We start from the raw sequence: 26,822 nt of genomic DNA, 5'->3' as shown, positions 1-26,822 counted from the left end.
GGACTAAGCATATTGACATTAAATATCACTTCATTCGTGATCATGTCGAGAAGAAAGACATATCTCTTGAGTATGTTAATACTGATGATCAACTTGCAGATATACTCACAAAACCCTTGAGTGAAGCAAGATTCTCCTCTCTAAGGCATGAACTCGGAATGATTGAAATGACATAAAGCCAAGAGAATCAAATCTGCAAAGATTCTTGCTCTCGATAATCAAAAGATTTAATCCATCCTCACACGCAAGGATCTTTATAAATGAGGTACACTACGAGGATAAGATTTCATATCTAACAAAAACTCTAGTGTTTGTTTTTGCATGTGCAAGTATGAGTACGGGAAGCGAAAGAACCATTACGAAGGCACAAGAGGGAAATAGCGAAATTCTCAATGAGCCACTAGTAACCGAGCAAGAGTTTAATCAGTTTCTTGAACACTCTCAATAAATACAAAGTCTCCTCCGTGATACAACCGATAATGAGTCAAGAGAATCATTCCACTCTGTTGGCAACCCTATAGGGTATGTCAAGGAAGATAGTGTGCTGAAACAAAATGGGAGCTTTAACTCCTCACTGTCAAGCACTCCAATTAAGATGGCATCTCATCTCAAGTCCACCGCAAGCAGCAAGAAAAAGAAGGCCTAAATAGCTTTGTTAGGCCACGGTGATAAGTTGTGATGTTATCAAGATTGTGATCTTTTAATATATGACTCTATCTTTCTTTATCTTTTCAATATGATGTCAGTATCTAAAAGATTTTGCTAAGATTCTCACGACATCTTTCTGCGTATAAATTGTGTCTCTATTTCATGAGCTTTACTCATTCTCAAAACCTTAGAAAAGGAAAAAGTTTGCAGGAATGGACAAAGGAAAAGGAAAGATCGATGAAGCTGAGAAAAGAGCTAATCGTCTTAAACATCATATGCAAGAAGCTAGCAAGCTACCAAATGCCACCATCATTAGGCTGGAAGAAGATGGGGAAAGGGTCATCGTAACTTACTCCATGCCTAACACAGCACCAAAGGAGAAGGAAACTCTTGACAAATTGGTCAATGAGTCCAGGGCTAAGAAGGCATACTGCATGGAACAAGCCACACGGCTTGCTAAAGAGAGAATTCTGATGATGAAAAGCTCTAACAAGCACACACCATCTTTTCCCACTTCTCACTGGCATCCTTCTTATGAAGTTCCTCAACCTAGTGATCAATCTTATGAAGATTTCACTATGGTTCACTCTCGGTCCTCCACTCTTTCACCCGAACCCACTCTCTCACTTGAGGAGCTGGATGAATATGCAAAGAAGGCCAATCTGTCTGATGTGACCGAAGAGATGACTCGTCTAGAACTTCACGTGCCCTATCGCTTTCTCTAATTTGTTATGTACTGTACTCTCGTGACTTGGAACTCTCTGTCTCTCATCCTTATGATCCAATAAAAATGTTATCTTTTCGTACTAAGAATGAATGCAATTCATGACTGTGTTTAACTTTGTCTGTTTCTTGTCAAAAGTCACAGGAAATCTCATCACTCAAATTTAATCTGGTCAAAAAGGGGCCATAAAGTATTATGAGTTACATGACTATTGAGTTCATTGGAGTTGAAGAAATGCTTAATAAAGAACCGTTTTAACAGTCAAAGTCTTGCCTGGAATTGATAACTCCTTGAACATATTTATGAGCATTTATTGCTACGTTGAAAAATATGTGTAACAGACACATGAACAGTATGGATCTCTTGCTATAAAAGGAGAAGAATTCTTCACATTATCTCCATCATCTCTTTTCTTCACCATGGATCCAAAGAAACCTTTCACTAGAGGTGACTCTCACAAACTAAGAGAAGGTGCTAGACATCTCAGGGAGGAACAGGGTGACCTTTATCCTGGTAACAGTCCACAAGCACCAGTGGAAATTCTCTCTGATTCCGACTCATCCCTTCTATATGATGATATGGCTGGTTTTATTGTTGAAAGTGAAGAGAGGCTTTCAAAAGATCCTACTCCAGTCACTCCTGAGGATCCTACCAAGTTTTATGATCGAGACTATATGGCCTTTCTGAAACAAGAGGACTTAAAGGAGACATATGATAAGGAGGAAGAACCTGAATCCTCATCTGGCTCAAACTACCCACGAACCGGAAAGTGGTTTAAGCAAATGCTGGGAAATCTGAAAAAGGCAAAAGATGAGCCGTCTGGAGTCAAGAAAAACGAGAGAAAGAAAAATTGATCCTTTGGCTTTTGTATCTTATCTTATGTATTTTCTTATCTCCGTACTATGAATAATAAAACTTTGTTGGCTCTGGTTTTCTTTTGAACGAGATTTTACTTATCTTATTTCTCATCTGTCTAAAATCTCGAATCAAGGACAAATTTCTTGGAAAAGAATATATTCCCTAAGGCGTGCCTTGGTCAAGTCATTCGGACACATCTTTTGAGAGGCTCAAACTCTCTATTTAATGGATTTTTCTCACTCAACTATGGACTCACTTATCACTTTTTTCAAGCTCATGGATAAACGAAAAGAAATGGCCCTCACATCCGAGAGCTTATCTGAGTCTAAAAAAATGTCTCACCATGATCTCGGAAACTCAGTTGAGAAAGGTTCACCATCTGGGAAGGAACCAGACATCTCAGAGTTCTACTCTCTTGTTGAACTCACACCTCTTCTAAAGCACGAAGAAAGATATCGTGCATTGTACGCTTTTGCTAAAGCCAAAGTAATGGCTGAACTGGATGACATGGAGAGACGAGGTCTCTCTAGAGAAACATTGGGAGCAGATCACGAGACACTCATCGCTGAAGTGTTTGCTCATGAAATCCGAAAGAGGGAATACTTTGAGTACGCACGAAAGAAGAAGGGTAGCAATGAGTAAAAGGCAAGCCTGCCTACTAATGCACGAGAGATCGTAATCATTTATGTTACGTATTGTTCTGTGTAATAATTCTCTCGGGAAAAGCATCTCTGTTGTTGTAAAAAGGACCTGTTTGACTTTATTTGTCTCACAAGTCTTATGTTATGAAAATCTTATCTATTTTCGGGTTTGGAATCATGCCTAAAATGCTTGATGTTTTCAGCTTTTAATTCCAACCGTTTAGATGGATCCTAATGGGATCATGTGGCCGAGAAAAATGGTCCACTCTCCCACTCTGTCTGATACAGGATGTGACGTGCATTTAATGCACCCATAAGCACTCAAGTGCTTTTCTCTCACCTCATTAAATGAGGGAATGATCGTTTTTGATCTGCACACGATCTTATCACTCCCCCACGTTGATCAGTTACCATATTAGAGAAGAGGAACCGGGAGTACTTTTAAAATTCAAACAATTCATCTCTAAATGGGTTACCCATACCCGGTTATCCGGAGTTCTATAAAACCCTGTTTAAACCTTTTTGCTCATTTTACCTTACCTTCTTCACACAGTCTCTTCTCTCATCCACCATTCTGCTCTTTTTCTCAAATTCTTAACAATGGCGGAACATTCACAAGCTTCACCCACTAACAAAGAACCAGAAACACCATCCATCCTGGAAATCCCAAGCTTTCCAACTGAAAACCTAAGGTTCATCGAATCCAGAGTACCATTTATTGTCGGAGGTAGCTTGTGGGATGCGCATGGCTTTCTTGAATACATTTTGAACAGACGATTTGGCGAAAACATCATTCGTCTTCTCACAGAAACAGTGTTATATGGTTTCATCACACACCTATACACCATATGGCATCCTATCGACGTAACTCAGTTCTATATGAATGCTTCAATATCCTCTGATTATCTGACCATTACTTCCAGAGTCAATAATCATCATGTGGTCCTTACCTCGGAGGACGTTCGATCAACTTACGGGTTTCCACAGAGAGATAAGACCTACAAGTCTGATATTATCTATTACCATCTCGATCCAGAGGAGTTCTATGAATCCATCAAGAACAATCACGCACCATCCAAGGCAGAAATCACATGGCCGTTGAAGAAGAAGTGGTTCCGGCTAGATTATGAGTTTACTGTTGACATTTTCAACAAAATTGTTGATTACAAGACCTCGGGCACTAATGACGTGACAAAGGAGAAATTGAAAATGCTGCATGGCTTTCTGAATGATTTTAAAGTCGACTAGTCAAAGATCATCTTCAACAATATTGTTCACACCATCACCTTTCACAGGAAGAGTCCAGGAGACATTGCAAAGAAGTTAGGGTATGGCTTCGTGATAAGCCATCTTCTTGCAACGAAAGGAGTCATATTGCGCCGAGGAATTCGGCCTGGACAGAAAGCATGTCACATGAAACAGAAACCATCAGGGTATGACAAGCAGAAGGCATTGGAGTTGGGGATTCCTATTGAGCAGGTTAAAGCCAAGAGGAAGTCGAGAACCCCTAGGGTTTCAGAGGATGATCAACCCAAGCCGAAACGACAAAAGCGAGAAAAACACTCCTCTCGGAGTAAGGCGAAAAAGGCAGAAGAAACTCCAGCCGTTCCAATTCCTCCAAAATCTCCTCAAGAGAAGAAAGATCCCACTCCATCACCAGAAACAATCATTGTAAAGGATTCATCCAAAGAAGACAATCTGGTGCTCTCTCGAATCATCAAAAAGAGTCACTTTCGGTCTCCTGTCAAGCCTAAACCTTCCCCGAAGGAACCTTCTACACCGAAAGCAGCAGAAACGAGAGATGCACCTCCACAGGGGGAAGAAGCTCTAAACGACGCACTTTCTGAGGGGGAAGCTCAACCGAAAGTTGCCCTTCCTGAAAGAGTTTCTGATGGTCAAGAACTCGAAACTGGTCTCGGTTCTCCTCAAGTCCACCATCCACAAGAACCTACTTTGGCAGAGCAACTTCTTCGTGAGTTGACACAAGAACCTGCTGATGTAGAAATGGAGGCCAGTCGCTTAAGTCTTCCACAAGAACCTGGTTCGCCAGAAAAGACGAAAGGAGCGACTGTTGAATTTGTTGATGTTTCTTCTCTGCCACAAGAACCTACCAATGCAGAGCAGGGTAATCTAACACAAGAACCTGCACTGGTAGATGATACAGCTGTTGTGCCGGTCACAACCCCCGTGCTCCCAAATCCTTCTGTTCCAGCTCCCAAAGCACCAACACCAGATCAAATTCTTCGAGCATCCATTGAAAGCGATTACCAACGAGTTCTGCAGTGGAAAAAGTGGCGTACTGCTCCCCTAAGAACTTTTCTTGAAACTTTTGAAGTCATGCAAGACGAAGAAGAATTTGCACTAAAATGGATTGGCACAGAAGATGTTTCCAAAGCCCTTCGAATTGAAGAGATCAATCGAGTGTTCTCATACAAGATGACGAATCGCACTCTCGGGAGAGATAAAGCTCCAATCTGCATCGAACTTAACAAGCCACCCTTGGATCCAGTCTTTGAAGAAGAAATGAAGCAACTTTGATATGCCATGTTGCTATCAAAGATCAAGACCACATTAGAGAAGGAACACCAAAATGATCCAAACTGCAATGTTAGTGGCACGAAGGATGAGCTTGGACGAGAGATTGAAGAAGACGAAAGTGATGTGAACGAAGATGAAGATGAAGATGATAATGATGATGATGTTGACGATGCAGATGACGAAAATGATGATGACGATGATGATGGCAATGATGCTCAGTTGGGTAATGAAGGTGCTCAAGAAGGCGAACCCGAAGACAGTGCTACAATTTTAATCGGCCCTGACTATGACACCTTTCCTCAAAGATCTCCCTTAAGAAAATTACCCTCTGACAGTGATGACCAGGACGAAGTTTCAACCAAACATCCCGAAGATCTGTCTCGTGCCATAGTTCCACATGTCCAACCCATGGACGAGACTCCGATCAAGCAAGAAAAAGAAAATGTGTGTGAGGGCAAACTGGAAGCCTCACCAATTCTTCTTAGCTTAGCAAGTGGTGGAAAACGGGAAGCACCACCTCAAGATGAACACATGGACACGACGCCAACAAACATTGAGGAAGAATCTACTGCAGAGTCCCCACGGACTATCATGAACCTCATGAGAGAAACTGTCCATTCAGCCGAAACCATCCACATGCAATATCTTGCTCTACGAGAAAAGGACACGAAAGTTTTGGATGATTTGTGCAAGAAGGTCGATTTTCTGATAGCTGCACAATCTCAACCTCAGCCTCCACCTCCAGCACAGCCTCAACCGCAGCCACAAAGCCAATCAGATCACAAGATCCTTGAACGAATGGCAAAGAAGCTCCATGACCTTGAAACTGCCCTGAACAAAGTTGCACGGCAACAACACGAGATCAAACATTCTCATTTCAGTCTCAAAGAGCGTGTTGATCTAGCCTGTACAAAAATTGACACTTATCAAGATAACTCGTACCAACTGGGAGAATATGCCCTTCAAATTCTTGGGTATGCCCAGGATATCTTGCTTGCAATCAATAAGGTTTCCTCTGTTCCTCCTACCACCTGTGCAGATGATGCCAAAAAGGGGGAAAAGAGAGATGACGACAAAGATAAGGATGATGATCGTCCGAGAGATATCACGAAAGATCAGTCTCCACAAGCAAGACACTCACCCTCTCGGACACCAAGAGACTCTAGCCGAAGGAACACAAATCCATCCCATCCTCCCTCAAGGTCTCGTGGTCACCATTCCTCGAAGTCAAGATACCATGGTCGATACCAATCCAAATCTCTTAAGCCTCGCCAATCCTTCGGTTCTGAAGCCAAGTACATCTTCACGGGTTTGCCCAAGAGAGAGCAAACGAAACTAAGGCAGAGACTTATGAAGGACAACAGAGTAACTATGGATGGCATAGGAAACTTTGTGGACTTTGTTCCATACGAAGAAGGAAGTGGTAAATGTTTTGAGGGTTGCAACGTTCCTACCTGGCTTAAAACTAGGGACAATCATACAAGGCAAGATCACATCAGCACCCAAAACGAGAGGATCAAAAGAGAAAATAGAGAACTATGGAAGAAACATGATGAAGAAATCAAAAGAAGAGAAGATGAAGCAATGGAAAGAGAAAGGATCAGGAGTCTCATTGAAGATCTTTCTAGTGTAACCAAAGACTCCCCACAGAATGTCATTCACAATGCAGCTTTCAAAGTGCACAAGGAATCAGGAAAGAGTTATCAAGAAGGCATGAATTCGTTTGAGCTAATTTCGTGGTGGAAGTCTGGAATTGTTGAAGGAAGCAACATTCGTGAAGCCTATAACAATTACACAAGCCTGAATATCAAAGGAGAACATGAAGAGCTTGTCAGGACTAATCCAATTAAAGTCTTCAGAGCAAAAATCAATGAGAAAATAGACTTCAACAGGATGCTAAAGCAACAAAAGGAAAGGGATGACCGAGAACTCAAGGAAGCTGAACAACAGAAATCAAAGCTCTTAGAAATGTAAGTTAACTTTCGTTCTGTTTTCTTCATAAAGTTTTTGTAATTATCACAACTTTATATATGAAACTCTCATTGTCACACATCTCGTGTCACTTGTCTGAGTTATTTGTCCTTGTCATTCTTATTAACTCTTTAATCTAGAAAAAGACTTGTAAACTCTCAAGTATGGCTGTTTTTATAATAGAAAAATCCTTATGGAACTTTTATCAGCCTTATAAGAAGAGTATAGGTTTTGGCATCATCAAAAAGGGGCAAATTGTTAAGAACTTTGTATTAGGGTTTTGATGATACCAATGTAATGTAGAAAAGTAGACCCCTAACTTTTAGCTTTTTCAATCGCTGCTTTCGTCCTAGACGAGAGTTGCCATAACTCCTCTGTAATTCGTGTTAAGCTAGACAAACACACGAAAATGAGTTATGACTAGATGTTAGGGTCTCCAAGGCGAAAGAAGACACGAGACATGAAGAACAACAACGAGAGTCAAGCAGGAGTTGTCAACAAGCACGAAAGGACAGTTTTGTTAAAAGACGATCCTTATCAAGCATTACTTCTCTTCAACAACGAGAAGAATGTTCTACCTGTCTGATTTGACAACATCCTAGGACAATAAGGACTTCATCTTATGGGACACACTTTTCAAGAAGCATTAAATGAAGATGTACCATCTCCTGGAGCTAAAGGACAAAACCCTAATGCTTTCCATACCTTCAACGGCTACATGGTACAACCTCATTAATGGAGCATTTAATGCATGAAGCTCTCCGGTCCTTGTCCACTGGTTAAAAGGTTCGAAAATTTCATCTCCCTCCAACGGATGAATTTTCATCACCTATAAAAACCCACCTTCATCAACTAAGAAGGTGCTGGTTCATTATCACTCGACTCATTTACTTGCAAAAGCTCTTGAACGCTCTCAAATTTCCAAAAGCTTTTGTGAACCAGTATTGAGGTGTTAAGTTACTTGAAGAAGGTCTTTGATCATTTTTCTTACACCTCAAAAGAAGTCTTGCAATCTGTTCGAAGCAATCATCTCTCAGTCAAGACTTCATTGTTGGAGAAATCAAGAAATCATTTTCTACCAACCTCAACTCAGGAGAAGAAGTTGATAGAGGCGGAGTAAACTTGCGAAGTTGAAAAACCTACGAAGGCTGTCCGGCTTAGTGATCAATGAAGTCTTTGTGTAATTGTGCTAAGGAGTGATAGTGCAATCCTTCCATAAGTTGTGGAAGAAGAGTGGTGTAGGCAACGTTTGGCCGAACCACTATAAAATCTCGTGTTCCTTCTATTCCTTTACTTACGCTTTTTATTTCTGCATTTGCATCATTCTAATCATCACCGTTACCGAAAGTTTCTCTAATCTCATAAACTCGTGCAAAGCTATTAAAACGAATCTGACTTTTCCGCTGCGCCAAAACACTGAAAGGTGACGTTAAGGGCATTTCACGAAAAGAGTCTATTCACCCCCCCTCTAGACTCTCGTTACATTCTATTGGGACCAACACAATTGGAGATCCAATTGGTGAACGAAGTAGTACCATTGGATTAAAGGGGTCAATTGGTTATGTTCATACTTTACCACTTGTTTCCATAACTAGCTAGCTTAACAGAAAAAATCATATTCATATATCATATCTTATGTTGACGAAGTTCTTTCCCAAAAATTAAAATCCTCTATTAAGTTTTTTTTTTTTTTTTTTTTTTTTTTTTTTTTTTTTTTTTCATTTGCTTTGTTTGTTTTCACATATAATTTGGTTTTAGAGTACGGGATAGGAGCAAAGGCATCAACTTTTGGAGATGTGTATAGCTTTGGAATTCTTTTGTTGGAAATGTTCACAGCTAAGAGGCCCACGGATGATTTATTCAATGGTGAATGTAGCAGTCTTTGTGAGTATGTGGAGATGTCGTTGTAGACCCATTGCTTTCAGCGTGCCTAGAAAGCATATATGGAATAACACCGGATGTAGAGTTGAAGAATGATGACAATTTGGTGGAAACTGATGAGAGCGAGGTTGAATAACTTCTTCCTCACCATCTTCAAAATTGGACTCACTTGTGCTTCAAGATCACCAATGGACCGCATGAGTATGAATGAAGTGAGCAGGGAATTACAGAAGATTAAGAAGGCATTCTTTGCATAAAATTAAGCAAACATGTCTTGTGGACATACAATATCTCCATGTGTAGAAATTAAGAAAAACTTGTTTTCCAATTTTCCTAGCTAATATATGTTGCTCTAAATTTCTTTAATTTTAATTTAAACTTTTCTTCGATTCTTCTTTTGTTGCATGATGGGGAACAAGCAATGCTCCAAGATATATGTTCTTATAATAAATATTGTGATTTGGTTGAAATTTTGTATATTAATTAGAGTATAAATATTTCGATATATTAAATTGACATATATAACACGATCCTATGGTATGCACAATTAGTCAACTAATTAACCTAACATAAATTCATAAGAAAATAAAATTGCACTAAAAAGATTTTGCGTGACGGATTCGGTCGAGAGAGTTGGTAAGAATTAAACTAGTAACTTTCAAATACAAAAATTGTGCTTCAACAATTAGCCACCATTATAAATACACTAGAAATAGAGCACCATAATGACAAAAAATAAAAACAAAAATAAAGAGACTCGATATAAATCTAATTAAAAGGTCGGAAAAGCTAAAGTTGCACATTGTATGTAGTTGTTATAATAAAACTAGTGTATAAAAAATGAAATAAAAAAATAAAGCAATATTGTCAAATGAAATGAAAGTGTAATTAGAATTATACTTATTTCATGAACCACATTACTACATGGACCATGATCCACATTAAAATTTGCCCTCATTATCTTGTCTGAGGTAACTAAGGACGGCCTCTGCCTGCAAGTAGCCAAAAAAAAAATGTTGTTAGCCCAATGCAAAAAAGTTGTTTTTTTTTTTTTTTTTTTTTTTTTTTTTAAATTGTTGGTTCGAAGTTTTGTGACATGTCTACCTATAGTCTTTGACTATCATTGTTTTTACTTTCAGCCCCTAGACTTTAAATTTTTATCACTTTTAATCCTTCCGCCAAGTTATACCGCCAAACGGATGTTGTGCACATACTGATTTTTGGTGATGTTTAACTAGAAAAGCCATTAGAAGGACTAAAAATGTTAAAAGAAAATAACAGTAGAAGACTATAAGTAGAAATGCCACAAAAGTCGAACCACCAGGAATGGTAAAACTCGAATCCAAAACAAAGAAAGAGACCCTACATGTTATATATATAGTTAGCATCAAACCTTTTCTCTTGCTCTAGCTGGTGTTGCCATACTGCAACAGTGCTTCTAATGAAGGGATGGAGAATGATATTAGTGTTGGTGCATAGTAGCAGGAGAGTAGCAGCCGCGCTAGCTCTCCTTACCTCTTGCTGATCCGCTGTTAACAATGTTAGTGTTTTAATTGCTCCAAAAAATCCCAACATATAATTGGCAATATTATTATGGCAAACTAAGATAGGGTTAGCTTGGTGTCGGTTTGTGTTACAGAAGACTGATTGATCAGATACAGCAACAGACGCACTGGCACTGAAGATCTGTTTTAGGAAGATGTTTCCTTTTTACTGAACGCGGTATAAGAAGTTAGCTTTGGAAAGAATATCAGCAGATTTGTCTTGGAAAGGTATGGACCGAATCTTTAAGATTACATCCCTCTCATATCGTCCTACCATCTACTATCAGAGATGCTTTTGGAAAGTGTTCTTGCTATGGAAGTATAAGTACCCCTATTCGGTTATGAATTACGGTTACACTTTTGAGAAGAAAGAAACACTCCGACTTATACTAAAAGATCACATCTTTGATTATCATGCCTCTTCTCAAGACAATTTGTTCTTGGTGATTATGATGAAGAATTTGAGAAGAGATATCGTTGCTTAAACGAAAAGGACGCTAAGATCACACAGTTGTGGGAACAACATTGGACTGCGTCACTGAAGTGGACTGCATCAGAGTTAGCTCTCCAAGTGATGGGATTTCATTGGACTTCTGTATGCACGGCTCTCCAACTTCAACAATCCACTAAATCTGTGTAGACTGGGTATGTACCTTTTGTGGGGCACTTCGGTGAGATTATTGTTTCTCTACCTTTGTACATTGGAATATGAGTTAGTGGATTGGACGCCTCTGTGATCATCCCCCAGATGTAGATACACACTGTATCAAACTGGGTAAACATCTTGTGTGTTGTTTTTGCTGTCTGCCTTAGTTTACTCTTTATGCAAACATATAAGCAATCTATCTAACTGACCGACATCATCGTTGATTCTGTCAGTCTAATCCATCAGTCACTTAAACCTATTAATATCCTTAAATTGAGGAAATGCAAAATTACAAACAACTTCAACCACAACGGGGATCCTGAACAATTGCGGTTCTTCCTTTATGAATGGTAGCAAGATTGTACAGAGAAGCAAGATCAAGACAATTGATCATAATATAATGACATCCAAATCATCAATATGAATTTAAAAAATCAAAACAAAAATCTAAAAATACTAATCCAAACTTAAAAATCATATATTATTGTACTAATAAGATGGAATGATACCAAATTTTAATTCGGAAATGAAGTATTTATTTGAATGGGTAATCAAATCTCATAGTTGTTTTTAAAAAGTTGTCAACTAAACACTAACTATAATTTTGATTCTATTCTTGATGTGTAAACCCATGAACCAAACACACCATTATTATGTTATTTGGCCCACATAGCAGAGTTAAATCACATTAAGAAGATCTTGTGAGAGAACATTAGCGACTAGCGAGAATCAACACTTTCAAATATTAGAATCACGCTCCACTCATTTGACTAGTCTTTTATGGGCTTTCCTTTATTTTATTTTATTTTTTTGAGTGACAAGGGAAATCCATAGTGACTACTTAAGGGTGTACACTAAGTAAATCATACATCGTGACTTTAGTTAACAAAAGACCATAAGGAGGTAAACCAACCTAAGTTATCCATGATTGATTCAAACCAACGAGGTCAATATTCCTCTCCCAATAGAAGTTGCATGAAGTTGTAATCTTGTGGTTACCAAATCAATCATCTGACCAATTAGAGTTGTTAACGGATTTCCCTTAATTTTGATAAGCTATATATTAACGTAATATTGGGTGTCATGTTTGTCTATATATTACTTAATAACCCAATTTATTGTGTTACAGAGACTTTGTTGACGAAGACGAATTGAAGCATGAGAAAACCATATCTGTCATATATGCATGGCGTATATAGTATGGAGCACCAATTGAAGCGTATTTGCCTCCGATATTCAACTTGTCAAACACGCATATCACTTTAAATTCTTGGGTGACGGAGTCCGCCACCAAGTTTCTTCCATGAAGTTACATTTTAACTTAAAATATTCTCTAATATAATGCTCCTTAAAAAGAAAACACATGAGATGAATTGTCAGTTGTTTTTTGGTGACTACAATTTAATTAATTTATTTGTAGTATCTGCTCAACAATACAATATGTCAACTAACATTCTTGATTTGATCTTTCATTTAGAAAGGTTATACTGATACCATCAAATCACAAAGTATTATTAACACATTGTTTTCCCCTTAGTTTGGAACAAGCATTCACGTGAAAGTGGGAGTACGTCAGTTTGGTGATGACTTACAGAACAATTAATGTGCACCACAAAATTATTGAATTGCCTGACTTTAATTTCCAAGTCTAGCAGACACTTTAGTATCACAAAATTCTAAATTGACGTATGGAGCATGGTATGAAGTGTATTTAATTTGCCTCTACTTACACGCATATCAGAAATTTCTTGGGTGACGGACTCCATTTTGATTTAGCACATCTATATAAGCAATATATAATACCCTGTGAGAAAAACACATCATTCACTCTCTTGTTTATCTAAATCCCATCTATCTTTTTGAATTCTAGTTCAGAGATGGAGGTGATGAAGAAGATGGCCCATGAGAAAACCCTCTCCTCACTCTTTTATTATCTTCTGTTTTGCATAATATGCAGTGTTTCCCTTATTCCCACTTCCTCCTTTGTATCATCATCACCTACTCTCTACTCAAATGAAACCGATAGAATTGCTCTTTTAGAGTTTAAACACCGGATTATTTCTGCTGATGATCCGAATGGAGGAGTAGTTCTTAACTCCTGGAATGACTCTGTGCACCATTGTGGTTGGCACGGAGTGAGGTGTGGTCGTCGACACCCACGAGTTGTGGCGTTGAGGCTTCCTAAGATGGGGTTGGTGGGAACCATATCTCCTCATATTGGAAATCTCACTTTCCTCAGGCTTCTTAATCTCAGTGAGAATAATTTGTATGGTGAAATTCCAGGAGAGATTGGTGGTTTGTTTCGACTAAGATCTCTCTACCTGTATAGGAATGCACTGAGGGGAGAACTGGTTTCGCTTAATTTTAGCAACTGCTTACAACTTAGGGAACTCGAACTTTCTAACAATGGCCTCCAAGGGAAGATCCCTACTGCATTCCTAGCTAATTTGAAGAAGATACAACAACTATCTCTGGGTAGCAACAGATTGACAGGTGGAATTCCTCCCACCACTTTTGGGAATTTGTCATCACTTCGAAAGTTGAGCTTGGAGTGGAATCATTTGGAGGGACGTATTCCGCATGATATTACGCGGTGTTGGGGTTTAAATATCCTTTCTCTTGGTTCCAACAATTTCACTGGTACACTATCTCCTTCTTTCTTCAATATGACTTCTATACAAATTTTTTCAGTATCCCAAAACTCACTTGAAGGGACCATTCCAAGCTATATAGGAGACACCATGCCAAACTTGAAAGTCTTTTATTTTGTGATGAAATAAGGCATAATTCATTCATCTCCAAGTGTCTCAGCTCATCCAATTCATCTGCTTCTACTCTGCTTGCTTTGTTTGTTTTTTAGTCATTAAGGGCATGTTAGTCTTTTCACCTTCATGGCAGTTATAACTGCCGGTTCATGTAGCTTGGTGGTCCACAGCTTTCTTTTCCCTTCTTCTTCTTCATATGTAAACAGCTTTGAGCTTCAAGCTTTTTGTGAGTTCAATGGCACATTTCCAGTTTCTCTTCTAAGCTTTGAAGTTTTCCAACATGGTATCAGAGCGCCACCGGAGTTACGCCGCAGCAGTCACGGCGGAGACTGAAACCGGTGATGAGAATGACGGCGATCAAGCTGCTTCGTCCGAGCATGTTCCGATCAACCCTAGTCCTGTTCAGCATGTGGAAGAGCTCCACGATCCTATGTACCTACACGTAACGGAGAATCCTAACCTCGTGCTTGTATCTCCTCCATTGTCAGAAATCAATTATGCAACATGGAGCAGGTCAATGAGAATTGCACTTGAGGTTAAAAACAAATACGGATTTGTTGACGGAAGCATAACAAGTCCTGGAGAGTCTGATCCGAGGTATCCGACCTGGAGAAGGTGTAATAATATCGTGTGCTCCTGGCTGTTCAAATCGCTCAGTCCTACGATTGCAGAGGGAGTGTTGTACTTTGAAGTTGCAGCTGAAATCTGGAGCGTTCTTAAGAGCAGATACTCTCAAGTTGATGCTCACAGAATTGCAGAACTGCAGAACGAGATTTACAGATCTACTCAAGGTAGCCTTTCAATTAACGAGTATTTTACTAAGTCTAATGCTCTATGGGTCCAAATGAATGCCATGAGGCCTATCCCTAAATGTGAGTGTGTACCGAGGTGTTCCTGTGCACTTACCAGCAAAATTCAGAAGGAGAAACAGGAGGATCAGATCATTCGATTCTTGGAATGACTGAATGAAGAATATGAAAATATTAAGTCTGGAATTTTGGTTATGGATCCTATTCCTAGTATGGAAAAAGGTCCTCAATATGGCACTTAAGATGGAGAGGAAGCTTAGAAACTCTGGCATGAAGAATGTTGATTTGGTTCAATCTAATTCTATTCAGACCACAACAACACAGAATGCAGATGATCAATCAGTTGTGGCTGCTGCAACTTCCTTTAAGCAAAAGAAATTCAACAGTAATTCTGGGAAGAATGTTCCTAAGTGTATGTTCTGTGGAAAGCTAGGGCACACCATTGAGAAATGTTACAAGAAACATGGTTTTCCCCCAGGATGGATTCCAGGTTATAAGTCCAGAGACAAACAATCTCAGGACTCTCAGCCTGCTTTTGTAAACCAAGTTGGAGATGTAGGCCTCACTGCTGATCAATTTCAGAGGCTTGTGACCTTATTGCAGAACCAAGGCCAAGGAAGCTATTCATCCAATAATGCTGCTGTGACTTTGTCCAACATTGGAACTAATCCAGATTCCAGAAAAAATGCAGAGAGACATACTGAAGGCAAGTTCATTCTTAATCCCCATGTTAATACTGTCTTGAATTCTGTTGATATTTGGATCCTAGATTCTGGTGCAACTGACCACATTACCTGTTCCCTGGATTACTTTGAGTCTTATTATGATGTTCATGGGTATTGGTGAAGCTACCTAATGGGGAAACAGTTAATGTTACACACATGGGAGATATTAGACTTCACATGGATATAATGTTGAAAAATGTGTTGTTTATTCCATCCTTTTCTTTCAATATTGTCTCTGCTAGCAAACTAGCAAGAGAGTCAGGCTATGAGATTGTCATTGGGGCTGATTATTGTAATATTCAGGGCCATCTTGGGATGGTGGATGGTTTTGCTAAAGAGAAGGGAGGATTGTACCTGGTCTCCAATCCCCCAATCAGAAAGAGAGCTCATCCAATTCATTCTGATAGCAGCTCCATTGAGATGACTTGTAGTAGTTCTTCTGCTGAGATATGGCATAATAGGTTGGGTCACTACCCAATGAATAAGATGCAAATGTTGAAAGGAGTGAGAGTTTCACCTTGTACTATTCCTGAAACTCCTTGTGATACATGTTATTTTGCCAAACATAAGAAGGCTTCCTTTCCTCTTAGTAGTAGCAAATCAAAGAAGTGTTTTGATCTAATTCATATGGATATTTGGGGCCCCTTCTCTGTGGCCTCTCTTAATGGAGAACACTATTTTTTAACCATTGTTGATGATTATAGTAGATATACTTGGTTGCATTTAATGAGACAGAAATCAGAAACCAGAACCATATTCCACAACTTCTATAACTATGTTCTAACTCATTTTGGTGACAAGATTAAAACTGTTAGAACTGACAATGGGAATGAGTTTCTGATGCAAGCTTTCTTTAATGAGAAAGGGGTGGTCCATCAAAGGTCATGTGTACACACTCCTCAGCAGAATGGGGTAGTGGAAAGGAAGCACCAACATGTTTTAAATGTAGCTAGGGCCTTAAAGTTTCAGTCTGGTCTTAATGACAGTTTTTGGGCACACTGTGTTTTGCATGCCTCTTTTCTCATAAACAGGTTGCCCACTGAAGTCTTGGATGGACAGTCTCCCTTCCAGATGTTGCACAAAAGAAATGTTGATTACAGTCTTTTGAGATCCTTTGGGTGCCTATGCTTTGGAGCCACTATTTCACAAGGAAGGAACAAAATGCAGACAAGAGCCAAGAAATGCATTTTCTTGGGGTTTCCTGCTAATATAAAGGGATATATGGTTTTTGATATAACTGATAGAACTGTTTTTGTCTCCAGGAATGTGGTTTTCCATGAGCATATTTTTCCCTACAAGGGACAACACTCAGGGACTGGTATTGATAATGCCACTTCAGATATCCCTGGTCCTTCACTTCCTTTGATTCCAACATATATTGAAGCAGATTATAATGTGTCAGATCAAGTTGGGAGACATAATAACAGAAAGGTGATCAAAGATACCTTGTTGAATGATCACCCTATAGAAATACAGCCTGAGCAACAATCCACTCCAGACATCCATGTTGAACTCTCCCAGTCTAGGGATTACTCCATTGATCATGGTCATGCCCATATCACACAGCCACATTCTGAGGATGATCTCAGAGACACTGATGATCAAGTTACTCAGCAGCAACTTAGGAGGTCTGTGAGATCAAGAAATCTTCCCTCAAAACTACAGGACTATGTGTGCCAGATTGCCACATCTGAGAACTTTAATACCAGATCTCTCAAAACATCCCCTCATTCTATAGGGAAGTTTATTTCTTATCAAAATTTACCCTTGGCTCATAGAATATGTGCAGCTGCTATTTCCTCCTCTGAAGAGCCACAGTCCTATCAGGAAGCAGTAGTGCACTTGGAATGGAGACAAGCCATGGAAGCTGAGATACAAGCTCTGAATCAGAATAAAACTTGGATATTAACAGATTTACCAGCTGGTAAATCTCCTATTGGTTGTAGGTGGGTATATAAAGTAAAGCATAGGGCAGATGGTTCCATAGAAAGGTACAAGGCAAGGCTAGTTGCTAAGGGCTATACTCAACAACTAGGTGTTGACTACATTGAGACCTTTTCTCCTGTGGCTAGAATGACAACAATCAAAGCCTTTCTAGCTGTGGCTGCCATTAAAGCTTGGAACATTCAGCAACTTGATATTAATAATGCCTTTCTACATGGAGATTTAGAAGAGGAAGTGTATATGTTGTTGCCTCCTGGCTTTAAGAATGGTAAGCCAAATCAGGTTTGCAAGTTAATGAGATCTTTATATGGTCTTAAACAGGCAAGTAGACAGTGGAATGCCAAGTTAACTAAAGCCTTACAGGTACATGGCTTTCAACAATCAGCTGCTGATCCTTCTTTGTTTACTAGACAAACAGGAACCTCTTTCATTGCCCTATTGGTGTATGTTGATGATATCCTGCTAGCAGGAACAGATTCCACTCAAATTGATGAATTAAAGCAGTCCTTGGATAAAGAATTCAAGATCAAAGACTTGGGGCATTTGAACTACTTCCTAGGCATTGAGGCTTTCAGAACTGATGCTGGAATCAACATTTGCCAGAGGAAGTATGCTATGGAGATCTTGAAAGAATATGGCTTTCTGGAAGCCAAACCAGCTAAAACTCCTGCTGTCACAGGTCTAAAACTGACTAATTGTGATGGAGTTCCCCTTGCTCAACCTGAAGTTTTTAGAAGATTGGTTGGGAAGCTCTTGTATTTAACAAATACTAGACCTGATATTTCATATGCAGTTCAACAATTGAGTCAGTTTGTGGAGAAGCCTAGAGATGTTCATATGAGAGCAGCTCATAGGGTATTGAGATATCTAAAAGGGGCACCTGGAAAAGGCTTATTCTATTCATCTAAAACACCTATGAAGCTGCAAGGATTTTCAGACTCAGACTGGGCAACCTGTGTGGATAGCAGAAGATCTGTGACTGGATATTGTATATATCTTGGGAGTTCTTTGATTTCTTGGAAAACTAAGAAGCAAGCCACAGTCTCTAGATCATCTTCTGAGGCAGAATACAGAGCTTTGGCTTCTACAACATGTGAAATACAATGGTTATTGTTCCTGTTAGCAGACCTGAAGGCAGAAACCACTACCCCAGTAACTTTGTATTGTGACAATAATTCTGCTATTGCTATTGGTGAGAATTTTGTCTTCCATGAACGTACTAAACATATTGAGATTGATTGTCATGTGGTTAGGCAAAAGATTAATGAAGGAATCATCAAACTTCTTGCTGTCTCTTCACAAAACCAGACTGCAGATGGCTTCACAAAAGCATTGGCTAAGCCCTTGTTTGATAAGTTTCATGATAAGCTGGGCCTTCAAGATCTTCATGCTCCAGCTTACGGGGGGGTGATGAAATAAGGCATAATTCATTCATCTCCAAGTGTCTCAGCTCATCCAATTCATCTGCTTCTACTCTGCTTGCTTTGTTTGTTTTTTAGTCATTAAGGGCATGTTAGTCTTTTCACCTTCATGGCAGTTATAACTGCCGGTTCATGTAGCTTGGTGGTCCACAGCTTTCTTTTCCCTTCTTCTTCTTCATATGTAAACAGCTTTGAGCTTCAAGCTTTTTGTGAGTTCAATGGCACATTTCCAGTTTCTCTTCTAAGCTTTGAAGTTTTCCAACATTTTGACATTAACCAATTCCATGGAACCATCCCTATTTCATTTACCAACACCTCTAAGCTTCGAATTCTTGACGTATCACAAAACCATCTTGTAGGTAAAGTTCCAGATAATATTGGAAGGTTAAAAGATCTTCTACGTTTGAACCTTGAGCACAATCTTCTTGGTAGCAATGATCCCCTCAATGACTTGACTTTTATAACATCTCTGTCCAATTGTAGTAATTTAAAGGTCTTTTCCATTGATAAAAATAGATTTGAAGGTAAATTGCCAAACACAATAGCTAACCTCTCTTCCAAACTCTATATCTTATCTCTGGGAGAGAATAAGATATTTGGTACAATACCCGGAGGAATAAAAAATCTAGTTAGCCTGATCGCTCTCGAGATTGGAGTCAATCTATTATCCGGTAATATTCCTAGTGAGATAGGTGAATTGCATAAACTACAAGTTTTGAATCTTGCAGAAAACCAATTATATGGAAAAATGCCACTCACTCTTTTTAACCTTACTTCTCTAGCTTCACTTGTTTTGTATAACAACAATTTTGATGGCAATATACCATCAAATGTGGAAAACTTCAGGAACTTGAATGAGTGGTACATGAGCACTAACAAACTACATGACACCATTCCTCAACAAGTTTTTAATTTGCTATCTTTGTCTGAGTGCCTTGACCTTTCCAGCAATTCATTCACTGGCCCGTTATCTCCCACTGTGGGCAAATTGAAAACACTAAATGCCTTAGACATCTCTAGGAACAAATTGTCAGGCGAAATTCCAGATACAATTGGAGATTGTGTGAGCCTTGAATATCTTGATATGCATGGTAATTTCTTTGAAGGTAAAGTCTCACCTTCTTTGGTTTCCTTAAAAAGCATTATGTATTTGGATATCTCAAACAACAAGTTGACTGGAGAGATACCTAGAGATCTCCAAAAGCTCCCTCTCTTGAAATATTTGAACCTTTCTTTCAATGATCTTGAGGGGGAGGTACCAACATTTGGAGTGTTTGCAGTGGCGACCAATGTATCATTGCTTGGAAACAAAAAGCTATGCGGTGGTATACCTGAGCTAAATCTGCCTCCATGTCCTGTGAAGAAAACAAAACACAGAAAGCATTTTAAGCATATGATTGTTATCTTCACATGTATCTGCTTGGCTCTGGTGTTTGCATCTTTCATTGCCTTTCTAACATTGTGTTGGAGGAAAGGAAAAAGGATGGAGTCAGCTAAGCCATCCAAAGTTGAAAAGCTTTCCAAAATCCCTTATAGAGACTTGCATCAAGCTACTGATGGTTTCTCTGAGACAAATTTGATCAGTTCGGGAAGTTTTGGCTCCGTTTACAAAGGAAGATTTGAGTAAGGTGGTGGAGAACAAACAATTGCGGTGAAGGTACTTGACCTTTTAAAAAATGGAGCTTCAAAGAGCTTTCTTGCAGAATGTAAAGTGTTGAGGAACATACGCCACCGAAATCTTGTTCCAATTTTGACTTGCTGCTCGAGTTGTGATTTTGCAGGTATTGAATTCAAAGCTTTGGTTTATGAGTTCATGGAAAATGGGGATTTGGATATGTGGTTGCATGCACATTCATCTAATGCAAGGACAACCGTTCTAAGTGTTCTCCAAAGGTTAAACATTGCAATTGATGTAGCTTCTGCATTGCATTATCTCCATGATGATTGTGAGCCAACGGTTATTCATTGTGATCTAAAGCCAAGTAACATTCTGCTTGACAAAGACTTAACTGCTCATGTTGGCGACTTTGGTATATCAAGACTTTATTCACGCACAATTAGAGATCCAATTGGTGAACAAAGTAGTACCATTGGATTAAAGGGGTCAATTGGTTATGTTCCACCAGGTAAGAATATTGTCATAAAACTTTACCACTTGTTTCATAACTAGATAGCTTAAGAGAAAAAGTCATATTCATATATATATATATCATACCTTCTATTGAAGAAGTTCTTCCAAAAATTAAAATGCTCTATTAATTATTTTGTTTTTTATTTACTTTGTTTGTTTTCACAAATAATTTGGTTTTAGAGTACGGGATAGGAGCAAAGACATCAACTTTTGGAGATGTGTATAGCTTTGGAATCCTTTTGTTGGAAATGTTCACAGCTAAGAGACCCACAGATGGTTTATTCAATGGTGAATGTAGCAGTCTTTGTGAGTATGTGGAGATGGCTTTGCCAGAGGAAGTGATAGAGATTGTAGACCCATCACTTTCAGCATGCCTAGAAAGCAGTCATGGAATAATATCGGATGTAGAGTTGGGGAATGATGGTAATTTGGTGGAAATTGAAGAGAGCAAGGTGCATAACTTCTTCCTCTCCATCTTCAAAATTGGTCTCAATTGTGCTTCAAGATCACCAATGAATCGCATGCATATGAATGAAGTGAGCAAGGAATTACACAAGATTAGGAAGGCCTTCTTTGCATAAAATTATGCAAACATGTCTTCTGATCTAGCAATGTTTCCACTGCTGAACTAGCAATTATGTTTTTTTTTTTTTTTTTTTTTTTTTTTTGAAGAAACTTGCAATTATGTTAACTTTGTTATTTATTTGGACTAATAAATGATGCTCTGTGTTTCTTTTGCTATAAACTTTTTTTTTTTGGATTCTTCTTTTGTTATATGAAGTAACCAATATTTTCTATATTTTTATTACACTAAAGGTCCGTTTGAAAACTTGAAAAATATTTTAATTTTACTTGGTTAAAATAATTTACTACTTGATATTACGATATTCACAAACAAAACAAAAGATGAATCCTGGGGAATGAAGTACAATATCAATATAAAAATTTGGAGATATTCTATGCAACAGAAGGTGTTTGCTTGTTCTTATATAAGAAGCTCTTTTGATCTTCTGTAACTTGATGATAACATCTTTCATAAGTATTCGATCCAATGGGGATGTAGAAGCACAAGACAGTCCGATTTTGAAGATGAAGAAAAAGAAAGTACGCATCTCGCTCTCCTTAATTTTCAGCAAATTTCCATCACTGTCCAACTTTTTATCCCATCCATGGTTTCTTTCTAGGTATATATGTTACAAGCAATGGGTCTACAATCTTCATTACTTGCTCTGGCAATGCTGATGCTACATACTCATAGAGACTACATTCATCATTGAATAACTCTGTAAGTCGCTTTGCAGTGAACATTTCCAGCAAAAGAATTTTATAACTATATATATCTCCAAATGTTGAATCATTTGTGCTCGTTGCATATTCTAGATCAAAATAATTTGCAAAGAGAAAACAAATTAAACCAAATGTAAAAATAAAGCATCTATTATAGTTTTAGTGTGGTGAAGAACTAAATCATAACTGTAAGTTTATAGAAATGACTATATGGTAAAGTTTTAATTAAAAATATGTTAGTTAATTACCTGGTGGAACGTAGCCTATGGTCCCATTTAATCTGACGTACTAGATGAATCTTCAATTGTTGGTGCATAAAACATTGATGATCCAAAATCTCCAACATGAGCTTATACTTCCGTTTCCTGAGAACTCAGCACATAACGTACAAAACCGGGCAACGATTCATCAGAAGACAAACGGGGATGAGATGGAGATGATGATCCTCTTGGGATTATAATAGAATGGATTGAATTTGGAGTAAATTAAGGCCTTTAAAGAGTTTAATTAGGGATTACACACAATTTTGCAATCACTGCCTTTAAAGAGTTTAATTAGGAGTAAATTAAGGCTCCAAATATTTGAAAAGTTCTTGTTATCAGTTTTCTTGATTTGTTAAGAAAGCAGCAAGTCAGCAACTTGTATTTTAGACTTTTAGTCAGCAAGTCAGCAAGAAAGAAAGTATTTATTTAATGTTCAACAACCATTGTTATTAATCAGCTTTCCGCATATACAATTTCCATCATCACATTTACTCAACAACAAGATTTCTGTGACGTATGTTCCTTAATATTTCACATTCTGAATGAAAGCTCATTGAAGCACCATTTTTTAGAAGGTCAAGAACCTTTACCATTACAGTTGGTCCCAGACCTTGCTCAAATGTTCCTCTATAAACAGTGCCAAAACTTCCATAACCAATTCAATCAAATTTGTGTTAGAGAAACCGTTAGTTGCCTCATGCAACACTCTGAAAGATACCTGCTCGTGAAAACTGGGCCAACTGGAAAAAGAGTTGCCGTAAAACTTTTCAACATTGGATTGCTTAAAGATTTTGAAAAGCTTTGAAACCTCACATAACTTAAAGGATTTCCTTCTTGTCTCAATTGTGGATGTGAACCTAAAAGAGGCTGATGAGTGTGAAGAAATCTCAATTCTATCACCAGCAGTTGCATGCAAACAATTTAAATTTGAATTTTCGTTGGATGCACAAGTAGTATGATCATGGTGTAAATGGGAGTCTTCATCATGTGACGCCATAGTATGGTTAGAAAATTGACTAGCTCACTTCTTACTTATATCTCTTGAGAGTGCCAACCGGTCTTTATAAGCAGAAGAGCTTGTGAAGAACAAAGATGAATCCGGCTTCTATTTGAATTGTACTATATGAGACGGAACTTTTCCAAGGGGAACCTAAAGGGGGAGTTGAATCAGTTCATTAAGACGTAGTTTGATTATGATCGAAAACCAGTTAACAACACAAACCAAAATAAGAGCAGATATCATATGTGATAGATAGTTAGCATCAAACCTTTTCTCTTAAGTAGTTAAGAAGTCTTTGTGCCTGCAAGTAGACAAAAACAAGTTATCAAAACAATTAAAAATAAGGACATATCAAAACCATAATTGATAGATGGTTAGCATCACACCAATTGTCGTGCTCTGGGAGTACTGCAGTTGGACAACGCTGTTAAAGGAGAGACAGCTCCAAGCCGGAGAACCATATTGCAGCACTGCATGTTGTCAGTGCATAATTGCAGGAGAGCAACAGCTGCATCCTCTTTAGCTCTTGAAGATCCCAACTCGAGAATCTCAACCAGAATAGGGACCCCTCCTTCTCGACAAATTCTGAACTTCCCTCAAAAATGGAAGAAAGATTAGACAAAATACAAACCGCTTCATCAACCATCCCAACATCAGGGCGCATCAACTCTATGAGGTACTTCACTGCACCTGCCTGCACAATACGATACTTGTTCATCAAGTATAGATAAGTAATACAAAGCTGTAGCTGCATCTTTCTTGCTCCTGGGAGCTCCATATGCCAATAATTCAACAACAGCTTTTATTGCCCTACAAATCTTAACCTTAAATCCCTCAATATCTGATAAGTTGAAAAGAGTGGCAACAGAGGTTTCTTGAGCCTCTGGGCTCCCAGTAGAAAGGACTTGTGTAACACCCCGAATTTTCAAGACTTTTAAAACTTACATAGTAAAAGATAGAATCTCATTAAATCCCCAAAATACGATACAACGAGTACGGGGTGCTATGCCACACCGAGCTAGAGAACTCGGGTGCACAGGCTAAATTCTAAAACCTCAATCAGTATCAATACTAAATTATGGCACGCAGGCCGAAAGGGAAAAACTATCTAAGCTATGCCCCAAGCTTCTAGCGCGCTCCATTGATCTACTCGTCTGTGCCTGAAAGCCAAATATATCTGTTCAGCGAGAGATGCTGGTAACCCACTCCAACGCGTTGAAATACAATACATATAGATATATATATAGATATACGAAAACCATTTTGAACATGAAGATATATCCTACGAACTCTAGCTTTTAAAACAGGGATAAACTCAACAGATAGGGCTAAGCACAGACAGCAGTTATACCAAGCATATACAGTTTACAACAGGCAAGACAGATAAGATAAGCACAATTAATAATCATAACCCAACATATACGATTCCCAATATGAATCCCATAGTCACATTCCCAAGGCACTCATAACAACAACTCCTCCATATCTCATCACATAGCACACTTTGTTGGCGCCACAGGACCAATCGCATGCCCATACATGAGGGTCAGCGCATATAGCTCTGACACGGCCCCGCAGCACCCTGCCCCGTATCGCAACACGGAGGGGTCGATCGCAACCGACCAATGAACCGCAGCTCATCATAGTTTGATCGCAACCAAACAGTTGATCGCAGCCCAAGAGTATGTCATCTGACCGCAGCCAGGAAATATGAACCGCAGCTCATGTAGAAACGTTTGATCGCAACCAAACGGTGGACCGCAGCCCGAGAGTGTAGATCTGACCGCAGCCAGCTTTTGAACCGCAGCTCAGGAATAACCAATCCGATTGCAACCGAATTGGGGTATCATGCACACATAACACATAGCAAACACATGCAACCCACATTAACACATTGGGAAGGGGGAGAAAACGTATAACAAAACCTATGCGTAATCCTTCACATACTAAGAATAATCCTAAGGGGTTCATACTGCTTTCACCTAGGTCAACGGGATACCAATTCAACTAGCATGCAATATATAAGACTCATACAACCTACGAACGGTATCCGAAATATCAAACTAGACATAGGCACGATAGACGGAGTTCGTTGAGACACCACGGGGGTCGGGGGAACATCAAATGGGGAAGTCAAAATCCCAAATTGGGGTGCAAACCAGCGGGTAGCTGGTGGGTGAGGGTTCACCCGCCGGCTGCCCGCCGGCGGCAGCTATTCCGGGCAGCGGGTGCCTAGCGGGCGGCTGCCCGCTGCCGGTGTTGCCTAAGAAGGCCGCGGGTAGGTGGTGTAACACCCCAGATTTTCAAGATATTTAAAACTTATAAAATAAAGGTGAAATCTCATTAAGTCCCAATCAGAGTACGAGAGTACGGGGTGCTATGCCACACCTGAGCTAGAGAACTCAGGTGCACAGGCTAACTAACTAATGTCCCAATAATATAAATGCATAAACATGGCACGCAGGCCGAAAGGGAAACTAACTACTTCTACGCTCCAAGCTCTAGCGCACTCCAGTGACCTATTCTTCTGTGCCTGAAAGCCAAATATATCTGTTCAGCGAGAGATGCTGGTAACCCACTCCAACGCGTTGAAATACAATACATATAGATATATATACATAGATATACGAAAAGTCATTTCGAAGCATGAGGATATATCCTAAGAGACTCTAGCTTTCAAATCAGGGAACCGACTCGACAGAAAGGGGTACACACAATCAACAGTCATAATCAAGTATATACAATTCTCGACATAAGGCACAGTTATAAATAAACACAACCAATAATCACAATTAAACATGTATAGTTTACTAGCAAGAATCCTATGGTCACGTTTCCATAACAGTCACAACATCAATCCTTCCTATCTCATCATATAGCACACTTTGTTGGCGCCACAGGACCAATCTGTAACACCCCGTGTTACGGCCTTTAATCCTGGATTAATTATTTAATTAATCCCGCTAATAATAATTAAATATGATTAATTATGTTAAGTTCCCCTTTAATTAATTATTAGGGTCCAC

General features: G+C 39.0%; 3 protein-coding genes across 3 annotated transcripts; 2 read left to right on the top strand and 1 right to left on the bottom strand.

Moving 5' to 3' along the window:
* The first annotated feature begins 5,415 nt into the window (after positions 1-5,415).
* On the top strand, positions 5,416-7,383 carry LOC109169125 (pinin-like). Its single transcript, XM_019317999.1, has one exon. The coding sequence runs from the start codon at positions 5,416-5,418 to the stop codon at positions 7,381-7,383; it is 1,968 nt and encodes a 655-aa protein (XP_019173544.1).
* Positions 7,384-13,328: 5,945 nt separating this feature from the next.
* Positions 13,329-21,883, top strand: LOC109169124 (putative receptor-like protein kinase At3g47110). The gene is made up of 4 exons (XM_019317998.1): positions 13,329-14,214; positions 19,379-20,674; positions 20,744-21,241; positions 21,427-21,883. Exons 1-4 carry the CDS (start codon positions 13,329-13,331, stop codon positions 21,825-21,827), a joined length of 3,081 nt encoding a protein of 1,026 aa, XP_019173543.1. The 3' UTR covers positions 21,828-21,883.
* A 1,401-nt stretch (positions 21,884-23,284) lies between these two features.
* On the bottom strand, positions 23,285-24,574 carry LOC109169123 (U-box domain-containing protein 15-like). Its single transcript, XM_019317997.1, has 5 exons — positions 24,428-24,574; positions 24,183-24,386; positions 24,065-24,097; positions 23,515-23,663; positions 23,285-23,423 (listed from the first exon to the last, which is right to left on the bottom strand). Exons 1-5 carry the CDS (start codon positions 24,572-24,574, stop codon positions 23,285-23,287), a joined length of 672 nt encoding a protein of 223 aa, XP_019173542.1.
* Between the last annotated feature and the right edge of the window lie 2,248 nt (positions 24,575-26,822).

This window comes from Ipomoea nil, unplaced genomic scaffold, assembly GCF_001879475.1.
Source record: "Ipomoea nil cultivar Tokyo-kokei standard unplaced genomic scaffold, Asagao_1.1 scaffold3251, whole genome shotgun sequence".
NCBI classification, from domain to species: domain Eukaryota; kingdom Viridiplantae; phylum Streptophyta; class Magnoliopsida; order Solanales; family Convolvulaceae; genus Ipomoea; species Ipomoea nil.
The sequence above is the reverse complement of the archived record's forward strand: the minus strand, read 5'-3'. Positions and strand labels throughout refer to the sequence as shown.

Excerpts from the sequence above, each read along its gene's own strand:
- LOC109169123 (XM_019317997.1), bottom strand. The coding sequence starts at position 24,574 with ATGGAGCTCCCAGGAGCAAGAAAGATGCAGCTACAGCTTTGTATTACT. Across the intron at positions 24,098-24,182 it reads CTCCCAGAGCACGACAATTG|GCACAAAGACTTCTTAACTA; the intron begins GTGTGATGCTAA and ends GTCTACTTGCAG. Across the intron at positions 23,424-23,514 it reads GGCCCAGTTTTCACGAGCAG|AGGAACATTTGAGCAAGGTC; the intron begins GTATCTTTCAGA and ends CACTGTTTATAG.
- LOC109169125 (XM_019317999.1), top strand. The coding sequence starts at position 5,416 with ATGTTGCTATCAAAGATCAAGACCACATTAGAGAAGGAACACCAAAAT.
- LOC109169124 (XM_019317998.1), top strand. The coding sequence starts at position 13,329 with ATGGAGGTGATGAAGAAGATGGCCCATGAGAAAACCCTCTCCTCACTC. Across the intron at positions 14,215-19,378 it reads GCCAAACTTGAAAGTCTTTT|ATTTTGACATTAACCAATTC; the intron begins ATTTTGTGATGA and ends AAGTTTTCCAAC. Across the intron at positions 21,242-21,426 it reads AATTGGTTATGTTCCACCAG|AGTACGGGATAGGAGCAAAG; the intron begins GTAAGAATATTG and ends ATTTGGTTTTAG.